Source organism: Alternaria burnsii (genome assembly GCF_013036055.1).
Source record: "Alternaria burnsii strain CBS107.38 chromosome Unknown 705, whole genome shotgun sequence".
Taxonomy (NCBI): Eukaryota; Fungi; Ascomycota; class Dothideomycetes; order Pleosporales; family Pleosporaceae; genus Alternaria; species Alternaria burnsii.
The window spans coordinates 2,440,186-2,450,513 of NW_024066107.1; the positions used below are offsets into that span (position 1 = coordinate 2,440,186).

The 10,328-nt window shown below is 53.6% G+C and overlaps 4 protein-coding genes across 4 annotated transcripts; 1 reads left to right on the forward strand and 3 right to left on the reverse strand.

The window, feature by feature from the left end:
• Window positions 1–180: 180 nt before the first annotated feature.
• On the forward strand, window positions 181–3,913 carry GT037_000863 (pisatin demethylase; the record flags this gene model as incomplete). The annotated part of the gene is made up of 7 exons (XM_038925910.1): window positions 181–317; window positions 383–471; window positions 526–725; window positions 821–1,289; window positions 1,352–1,578; window positions 1,646–2,061; window positions 2,446–3,913. 7 exons carry the CDS (start codon window positions 181–183, stop codon window positions 3,911–3,913), a joined length of 3,006 nt encoding a protein of 1,001 aa, XP_038791766.1.
• Window positions 3,914–4,264: 351 nt separating this feature from the next.
• Window positions 4,265–6,652, reverse strand: GT037_000864 (uncharacterized protein; the record flags this gene model as incomplete). Its single annotated transcript, XM_038925911.1, has 3 exons — window positions 4,265–4,478; window positions 4,544–6,540; window positions 6,617–6,652. The coding sequence occupies 3 exons, from the start codon at window positions 6,650–6,652 to the stop codon at window positions 4,265–4,267; spliced, it is 2,247 nt and encodes a 748-aa protein (XP_038791767.1).
• Window positions 6,653–7,273: 621 nt separating this feature from the next.
• On the reverse strand, window positions 7,274–7,966 carry GT037_000865 (uncharacterized protein; the record flags this gene model as incomplete). The annotated part of the gene is made up of 1 exon (XM_038925912.1): window positions 7,274–7,966. The coding sequence occupies one exon, from the start codon at window positions 7,964–7,966 to the stop codon at window positions 7,274–7,276; it is 693 nt and encodes a 230-aa protein (XP_038791768.1).
• Window positions 7,967–8,659: 693 nt separating this feature from the next.
• Window positions 8,660–10,275, reverse strand: GT037_000866 (imp-specific 5-nucleotidase 1; the record flags this gene model as incomplete). Its single annotated transcript, XM_038925913.1, has 6 exons — window positions 8,660–8,953; window positions 9,001–9,746; window positions 9,812–10,025; window positions 10,081–10,101; window positions 10,160–10,170; window positions 10,251–10,275. The coding sequence occupies 6 exons, from the start codon at window positions 10,273–10,275 to the stop codon at window positions 8,660–8,662; spliced, it is 1,311 nt and encodes a 436-aa protein (XP_038791769.1).
• Window positions 10,276–10,328: the final 53 nt, after the last annotated feature.

Sequence of the window (10,328 nt, forward strand, 5' to 3'; positions counted from 1 at the left end):
CTGACCAACGATTATCGAATATAAGCCTGCAGCGGTGCGCTCTCTCCACTAGCTACATAGTACACAACGCCGCACGCGCCTTCAGTGAGGGATACCCCACTTGTAGGAACGACTTTCATGAGACCTGTTCATCGTCTGCGATCTTGAACCCTTGCCCTCTAGCTCCACTCCAAGCAAGCCATGGAAACCATTCCGTCCGAATCAGCTTTCGACAATGTCTCACGGCGCCTGTACGCCATCGCATTTGTCGCTGTGGCGTTCTTTGCTGTCGGCCGCATACGACAGTACTTGCGCCTGAGACATTTCGCCGGACCTAGGTAAGAGGCGTCCATGTGGCAATCGCAGGTGAGACATGGACTGACTTTGTACGCGCACCTTTTAGGACGACGGGATTCTCTTGGTTGTGGCATTCCAGAGCTGTTATCAGCGGCCAATCTCCTCGGTACTACGGCGAAGTGTGCGAGAAGTACGGTGCGTATCAGGAAGGGACGATTGCTACATGACCCGATGCTAATGCTTCTGTAGGGCCGATTGCTAGGGTTGCACCCAACCATCTCATAACATCGGACCCAGAATTTTGGGCACGGATCAATGCGGTGCGTTCACCATATGCGAGGTCATCTTGGTACTACCATTGTGCTCGATTCGAGACGGGAAAAGACAATGTCTTTACAGATTGCGACAATGATAGCCATGATGCAAGACGCAAGAAGATGACATCTGGGGTACGTGGATGACAACTTGAGTGATGAACCCGCCCACCCACTGCAATTACAAGCTGGATTAGTGGTTAGATTGCACACCATCTAACATGCTGCAGTACTCTGGTAAAGAGAACCCAACACTGGAGCCCTCAATTGATCTTCACGTCAAAGAACTTGTGGACTTGGTGCACAAGTATGCACTACCAACAGCATCAGTAGAACAATCTAAACCGATGGATCTAGCCGAGAAGATACCCTTCTTCACATTGGATGTTATCAGTCATGTTGGCCTTGGACAAGCATTTGGTGACCTGAAAGCCGACAAGGATCTCCAGAATTACCTGAAGTCGAGCGAAGAAGGTCTGAAAATTGGCAACACGGCCTTTGCAATGGGTATAGCCTGGCTCAGAGATACGCCTATCATCGGACCTGCCATCAGTCCATCGGAAAAGGACGCCAATGGCTTCGGTAACATGATGGCTCAAGCACGAAAGATAGTCAACTCTAGGATGACGAAGTCAACTGATGACAAGTCTGATATGTTCGCGTCATTCGTTCGTCATGGTCTCTCTGGAAATGATCTCTGTAGGTGTCCCTGAAGGCTATGATCTGAGATGCCTGAGCATTGACTGACCACTCATGCTTAGTTCAAGAGGTGTTCGAGCAGATTCTCGCTGGCTCCGACACTACGGCTGCTGCTATCCGGGCTATCCTGCTCTATGTCATGAGCCATCCACGTGTGTATGCGAAGCTCCAGGCCGAGATAGATGAGTCAGTCAAGGCTGGTACGGCGCCTGCATCTCCCGGTATCATCTCCGATGCAGAAGTGCGCCGACTGCCGTATCTGGGAGCTGTTGTTCGGGAAGGGATGCGGGTAAGTCTGATTCTCTTTCCACTAGCATTAGCCATTGTGTCAACATGCGCTGACGATATGCTCTTAGATGCATCCGCCCGTCGCCAATCTCTTCTCAAAGGTTACGCCAGATGAAGGAGATGTCGTGACCATTAACAACAAGGAACACTTCATCCCCGGTGGGACTTTGGTAGGCTACTCGGCCTGGACAATGCATCGTAACAACCGCTCTCTTTACGGCGAGGATTGCGGCACATTTCGTCCCGAGCGCTGGCTCTTTGACACAAGCGATGCGGGCGAGAAGGCACGCTTAGCCCGGATGACAAAGACTAACGATATGATCTTTGGCTACGGTCGATGGCTCTGCTTGGGACGCAACGTTGCGTTGATCGAGATACACAAGTGCGTCTTTGAATTGTTGAGACACTTTGATCTATCATTGGCCAATCCATTGGAGCCGTGGAAGATATTCAACTCCCTCGGGCTCTGGGAGATCAAGGACATGTGGGTGAACGTTAGTGTGAGGGAATAGAGCTATTTGGACCTATGTTGAGGCATAAGAGAATCATGAAGACGAGAGACAGCACGTTGGATGCTTTCCAGACCGACTTGAGCAGTGGTGAATTGATGTTGCAATGATATTTGCTTTGCTGTGTCGTGACAGCAACCTTGATGCGCAAAGTGCCGATGGGCCGTCCAATCGGCTGACGGGCACAGGGCGACGTACCAAGAATGGATACATGTGAGGCTCGATGCTTCGGCTCATGTATGGTAGCACTGACCAAAGGCATATTACTCATATCTCGAGGAAATTCACGACGTGCGCAGATGACGGACAAGCTGCACAGCAGCGCCGAAGGCCCGCGGCTGAAGTGATTCGGAACGTAGCAAGAGCTTGCTCCATATCAAGCCGACCATGGCAGCGACCTTCAGCCGCCATCACAACCTCGATGGCGTGTGTGCGTATAGTCACAGCAGCGCAATCGCGACCCCCCAGCCAGCGTACGATGGCTTTGCAGCGTCGCATCGCCATGGTGCAAGCCAACAGAGCAGCATGGCAGTGCAACAGGCGGCGAGTATGATCAGCCACGGCCAACAGCGCGAAGACAGCTACTCCCCAGACGACACGCCCAAAACCTGCTTTGTGGGCGGCCAGAACACAGTAGCACTGCCGCCGGGCAGCAACGAAGCGGCCGACAGTCAGTTTGCTATGCTCCCGCCCTCCAGCTCGGTCCACGCTTCATGGCAAGCACTGCACGACTATGCCCAGTCGCACGCCGCGCAGAACGGCTACGCCCTGTCCATCAATACCACGGCCAAGAACCGATCCCGCATCAAGCTCGCCTGTGTCTGCTATGGACAGCCCAAGAACACACACAAGCTCACCGCTGAGACGAGGGTCAGGAAGAACAGGGTCAGCTACAAGACGGGGTGCAAGATGTGGATCGAGGGCAGGAGACAGCACGACGGCACGTGGCTGCTGCGCGTGGGTGAAGCGCAACACAACCACCCTGGACGACAAAGCGCGGGATGGGCCGTACAGCGGAAGAGGACATGGGGAGTTGTTGGTGGGCGCATCGGCGTGGGAGGCGTCACGGCCAAGGAGGAGCTCGCCAGGTTGAGCCTCTCGGACATCAAGGACACTCTCGACGACGCGGATGCCGAAGCCGATGGCGACCCGCATGTGGAAAGCACGTCTGTACAGGCACCGAGGAAGCCACAACACAGTCTCGAACGTGGGGGTCTCGTGTGGAAGATAGTCGAACAAGAGATGCTTCGCAAGGGTGAACCAAACCAGGGCCGCGATCGAGGCGTTGGGAGGACTGTGGATGTCTTGCAAACGAGGCTGCCCGGTATCCACATCTTTAAGCGCGACGTATACAATATACGAGCGCAGATAAAGAGAGCGAGAAAGGCAGCCGGTCAACAAATCGGTGATGGCCTCAACAGCTCAGACGACGACGCTGAATCCGAAGCACACGACACCACCCAAAGTAGTACAACCGTCGTAAACCCACTCAACCACCCACGCATACAGCAACCGCCAAATACGTACCAGCAGCCCGCTGTTCACGCCCCCAGGCTCTCGGTACCCTTCCCACCCACTCGGAAAGACTTGCGAATTGATCCTACGCTCGGCGACCGTCCCCCGCCACCACCGCCATCAACGCCCCCCGAGGTGGTTGAAATGGAAGTCAATCAACTTAGGCGCGAGAATGCGGAATTGAAGCGACTACTCACGGAGAAGACGAAGGAGGTCAAAGAAAAGTCCATTGAGATGGCTGGGCTCAAGAGTCAAGTTGAGTTGCTGAGCAATATGATGATGACGAGCGGGAGGGGATTGATGGCTGGGTAGTAAATGGGCCGTTGATGAAACAAGACTTTAGATACCCAGTAGCTATACAGGAAGCAAGGAGGGCCATACAAGCATCCATACCATGAAGACGAGCAGACGACAATCAAGATCAGATACGTGATATGTATATATATAAACAATAAACTCAAAAATTGGGTAAACAAAAAGGCAAGAGGTATCTCAGAAAGGTATCCGTAAACACAACCCCCCAAAATAACCCTTGCAAACGCCCAACGTTGATGTCGTACTGGACAAGCCGTCTTATACAACAACGAAATTCCAACACCAAGAACACCATCGTAAGCTCATTGTCAGCTCATTATCCATCGCTCTCATCACGCATAGTATGCTTTACGCCTCCTCAGCCATCTCTTCGTCCTCATCCTCGGCAAGCATATCCTGCTCCTCACAGCTACGCTCCACCTCATCGGCAATGAACTGCTCGTACTCTTCCAAACTCTTTTGTACGTGAAGTTTGAAGCGCACAATGTCGTCAAGCATGCGCTCAATTTCCGTATGGAGTTCTTCACGGAGCGCATTAGCGCGTAGCTGAAGTTGTTCATACCTGGTATACACAGTTAGTCATCGTTCAGGGTCACCTGTACAAAAGTGCATGGGTCCAAAACTTACTCGATGTTGACAGCCATTTCTCTTTGCACCATTAGCTGCACGCTTTCTCCTAGTCCGCTGCGCATACGACCTAATTCTTTTTCCATGCGCTCAATCTGTGCGTCAGATTGACTCTTTTGCGTATTCGTAATCTCGCGTAGCTTCTCTAGCTCTTCTTCTGCTTGTGCTACGCGATGGCCTAGGGCTTCGACTTCTGCTTGCTTGTCGTCCATGGCTTCTTTGATTTTGTCTAAGAGGTCGTGGTTGTTCATGTCGGCTTCCAAAGCTTGATTGCGTCGTTCAGCAATCTCTTTGCGGAGTGCGATTATGTTGGCCTTGACTGTGCCGCGGAGGTCCAGGTTGAGAAGATGCGCGGGTGAGTACCCTGTGCCTGCATCGTGGAGAAGGCGATCTGATGCATCTTGCGACGAGCCACCCATTTGCGATCCTGAGAAGTTGGGACCGTCCGTGATGGTGAGGACAAGCTCGTAGTCTTGCCCCTTGGCGTTGACAGCTGTAGAGGGGATGACACCAATCTGATATCCTAGATTGTTGTATCGCTCAATGGTTTGTTCAAGTTCATCCAGTTTCCGAGACGCAGCGATTTCCTTTTCCGCAACCCGTTTCTTTGACTCTTCCAGTCGCACTGTTGTTGCCTGGAGAGAAGTATCAAGGCGGTCTCTCTCATTTGCCATGCGGTCAATATCCGCAATGGTCATGCCCCGACCGTCAATGATAGCTTGTAGCTCTTGCTGTTCCTTCTCTGATGCTTCAAGTTCTGCTTCAATCTCCTCAATCGACTTTTCCAGGAACGAGCAGCGATCAGTGTACTTCTTGACCTTTCCTTCCATGGAGTTGTTGTAGTTTTCAAACTTGACGCGGTCTTCTTCTAGGATGCGAATCTGCTCCTCGAGCTTCTGGATCCTAGGGCCAGACTTTCCTAGCTCTTCGATCTGGTCTTGGAGGTACTTGTGCTCGGCCTCTAAAAGGCTGACTTGCTCGTGATGCTGTGCATTTGCGGCATCAAACTTGGCAGCCATGGTCCTGATGTGAGGCTCCATATGCTTCTGCTGTGCTTCTTCGTCGTCGTCGTCATCTTCTGCTGATAGCCAAGTGCTGTAGGCATCCGACAAAAAGTCAAAGATAATGCGGTCTCCAGAGACATCGAAGCCGGCCTCAAAGCACGCATCGTCGTAGGTACCAGCCTCGTATGCTTGCATCAAACGCGCCAACTGCATCATCCAGTGCAACAGACCTAAGAAGGTGTACCAGTTGTTTCCACCAACAGCGGCGATCTGAGATTTCATGATGGACTTTTCAAAAGGGTAGCGCATCTGCTTCAATAGTACTGGCACCTCCTGGTCGATGGATTTCTGAAAGCGGTAGCTAGGGTCGATTCGGTTATAGAGCCATTGGAACATGCAGTTGAAGTCCTTTTGCGTGGGCGAAGTCATGGCTTTTGCTGAGAGAACGTGCTTGGACTCCATTTCAAAGTTGTTCTGTGTAAGATATTCGAGTAGCTCCTGCGCCATGTGCTGGCGGGTGCTTGCGTCTTTGAGTCGTCGGGGGTCCGTTGGAGGGACGGATGGCATGGGCGCCGTTTGGAAGAAAGACTGCTTTACGCCGGACTGTCCAGACACATGAGAAGTCCGCGACTTGAACACGCTGCTCCTCCGCTGTGCGCTCTGTTCGAAGTTGGGTCCTGAAGGCGGCGCAGGCGTTTGGAAGATGGAGGCGCCGGGCGCAAAACTCTTGCGCGCACTGCTCGCGCCGAAATTGCTTGTGGAGTTGCGGTGTACCGACTGGAAGCCCTGGGCGAGGTCTGTACCGGAGGATGAGCGTGGAAAGAGGGGCTGACTCGGACGGCCAGGCGCGAGGGACATTCTACTTCCGCTTTTCGATCGCGCGTGGTTGGGAGGGAATTGAGGCTGGTTCATGTTGTTGATAGAGCTTGAGCGCTTCATGGCTGAGGCTGGCATCGGAATTGCAGACGAGTTGTTGTTTACTGGTCCCAAAGTCTGCGCGTGTGATTAGGAGATGCGACAAGAGGGGGTAAGGCTGTGACATGGGGGAGNGGGGGGGGGGGGGGCTCACCTGACGGCGCACCGAGAACATTCCCGGGTCGGCCATGATATGTTATGTCGTCGCGATTGTGCTGCAATTGTTCGCCGTTATGCTACTTGGCAGTTGGCTACGGCTGTCGACCGGTTGCGATAAGGGTTGGTGTTGATGCACCCGTTCCCGCATATGCAATGTTTGTTGTGATCAGGGTTTCGCGCTAGCCCACCGCAGCAACGCGCGTGGTCCGCGCCACGTGGGGTACGTCTCCTGCCTTGTTGACGTCTGATTTAGATTCAACACAAGGCGCAGAGTCGTCTGTGGTAATAAGAATGTGTATTTATAGTGGCCGGCGGTATAAGACGCCACGGCCAAACATGCATCGTTGAAGTGAACGCTAGCAGAGTGTGATATGTAAAGCCAGAATAATAGAAGGTCACCAAACCCATCGTCGTCCCCAGTCGTCACAAGATGTCATCTCGGACGCACTCATACGTGCCACTTCATCGCTATACTGTATCGACTGGGGTATCGTTGTGCACATGCAAGCCAAAAAAAAATAACGATGCCACAGCTTTTCAAAACTCCAACCTGTGGCCCATGAAAGGTATAACGATAAGGACATTAAACTCGAAACCCATTAGAAATGCATCATGAACATGCCCCCATTACTAATGCCATGCCTCCTCCCTTCTACCACCTTGTCGACTTTGGCACGTCGGGCTTTCCGATGTTTTTGAACATGTCGTCGGCGCCGAGACTCAGCGTGTCTTCGTTGACACCAAAGGAGCTGAGGCCGGGCAGGGCTGGGGGCGGCGGACCCTTGGGCTTGGGTGCCTGCGCGGCGGGTACGGACGGTTGAGAGACGGTGCGAGCATTCGAGTAGGTTGTCGGGTCTGCGTGTCCCTCTGGCACTGACCCAACGGCGAACGTCTTTCGCTTGCCGAACCAGCTGCCGCTCTTCCGCCTGTTCAGACTCGGTGCCTGGCTGTTTATTGTGGCTGGCGAGCCTGGCCTCTCCGACTTCAGACTGTCGTTTGACGATAGTGTGCGAATGCCGAGGAACTTGCGGACGGAGGCAGGCCGCTTGTTCGAAGGGCTCGTGGGCGACATGGTGCTGGTTGCATCGCTAGTGCGGGTCTGCTGCAGTTGCGGGCTGGCCGTCGAGTCCTCGGACGCTTTGCCTGGGGGCGGCGACTCTGTTTGCGGCGGCGAGCCGGGTGACTTTGGGGTGGGGTGCGACGACAGCGGACCTTTGCCGGGCGTGGGAGGACGGGGTGAGTCGGGCGGGCTGTCGAGCGGCGCAGGTATCGAAGTGCCCTCGGTCAGAGAGAAGTTGATGGGCGCAAGCGTCAGTGGCTTGAAAGAGAACTTGTTGGAGCCCATTGCGATGTCTTGTTTACACGCTCGTGTGGCAGATTGCGATGTGTCGAGGCAATTGAGGGCTGGGAGCGACGCGGCAATAGATGAGAGAGGGTCGCAGAAGCCGCAGGCGGGTGCAAGCTCAGGAGGTGCTTTCGTGAAGCGGAGGACGGGCCAGGGATTACACGACGGTTAGCAGGGATCAGCGCCTTGCACGACACGAGAGGCGCAGCGGATGCGGCGGGTCAGCCTCGAACCTTCCCCAGAACCCCAGCCCGTCCTGTCCCTCAAACACACGGAAAAAACAAGACGCTCACGAAACACACGCGCGTCAAAAAACCGTCGTGCAGCTGCGAGTGAAGGCGTGCCTTTTCCGCGTCACCCACCGCCTTCTAGCGCGACTGTGTACCAGAGAATGCTGTGGGTCGCCCGCCCGAGTCAGCGTCAGGGTCAGGGCATACTGCAGAAGAGCCGTTCCGAGCGCACATCGTCCATGTCGCCATCTGCCTCCGCATATCTATTTATTCGCACCCTTCATCAATCCTCTTCAACGGCTATCTAGGCGCCCGTCGCTTCCCTCGCCGACACGCATCAAGCACATGCTGTACCCATATGCCCTGCAAAAGTCAATCTGCCGCCCAACCTGCCTTCCCCTATTGCCGTAGCTTCCCGAGCATTCTGATGTCATTGCCATGCACAACCTGATCATGCACGTCTTCATCTGGTCTTGCGCTGGTGCACCTCGTCCAATTCGGTAATCTCATCGAGCAGCTGGCACGTCTCTTGCGGATTCGCGATCCACGCCGTCGTACACGCCAATCGCGCCTTGAAGTCGTTTGCTCCAGCACTCAAGAACTGGTCTCCTACATGCAGCGTTTTGCTCCCTTCAATCCCCCCAAAGATTCGCTGGCAGGCTAGAACACCCCATGACTTGTCTCCAATGTCGACAAACACGTCGTTGCCACCGTTGAAGGCGCAGAATGGGAGGCGCTGGCCGACTTCAGATATTTCCTAGCAAAGTTAGTATCGTAAACATTGCGCATCCATTCAAGACTTACAAGTATCTTCTGCACGATCAAAACCGTCTCTTCGAGCGTCTCGCGGCAGAACTTGTGCCCGCCTTTGGGTACAATGCCCACTGCTCTTTCCTTCCGGACGATATCTGCCTCCATACGGAAGTTCCTAACTGTGTCCCTCAGAGACGCTTCTGCCAGATCAAGCAGGTCTTTGATATCCGATTCGTGCCACGAGAGCATCTCCTTGAGCAGCCATTCCTCTCTGGGAATCAGGCGCAGCAGGACTGGACTGTTCTCGTCGAATTTGAAGCAAAAGTTGCTCTCGCCGCCCATGATGATGAGATTCTGCCGAGCTTCCAGGGGCAGGTCGGAAGCCTGGATAGCGTCCAAGAGTCCATACAGTCTGCCGTAGTAAGGTTTTGCCTCTGTATACCCCGCAGCTGTAACGATGCCGATCTTTGATCCGCGGCGCATGAGATCCAGTATCTTCGGAATGATGGGATTGTCCTCTGTCAAGTCCTTGCCATCGTCATACAACGTGACATCTCCATCAAAGGTCACGAGTTCAAGTGGGCCATTACGGATGAGACTCATCACTTGAGCTGTATTGAGAACTAGACGCACGTCGTTGAAAGAAGGCGGGACGAATCGTCGGTGGCTGATGAAACGCCTTTGATCTTGCCAGATGAAAGCGTCGTGCAGCGCTAGGGACGTGAAGAAATTCGCTACTGTTGGAACGAGAAGCTTCAGCTTCGATCTGTCAGGTTTGCCGTCCTTCTGGTGTTGAACTGCATTGGGTTAGCCCCGAAAGTCTGTCGCAGGCCGTATGAGCCCGCCTGAGGTCACAGCATACTGTGGTCGTTGATGATTTCCTCAACGTCGCGTAGGATCTCTGCATACCGCCGTTGGGCAATGCTCGCTTGGTGCTCGACTGACTCGTCATTGGGCTCGAACACCGCCGTGGGATGCGAGTGCAAGACAAAAGGTACAGCTAGAAGGCCCTGAAATGGCATTAGACGTTGTCCAGCATCGTCTTTGAAGTTGCTAGAGCAATACCTTAATCCACTCTATCTGTATCATGCATTAGCCGGACATGTCAATCATGCAACACGAGGTACTCACGAGCTGGTCTCTCCTGTGGGTCTTCAAAACGTGTCAGTGTCTTGAAAATGGAAGTTGAGTCACTGTGTTTTATACACACTTTTAGGGCATCTGCCACACGGGAAGCCATCAAGTTAGCGTGCCTATCTCTATGCCGACCTCTTGGGCACAATGCAGTGTTTCTGACTTACATTCCACGCGGTATCGTGTAGTCATGTTGAAGATGTCTCGATTGATGAAAGGGAATGGACAAGAGTGAAGGGAACAGT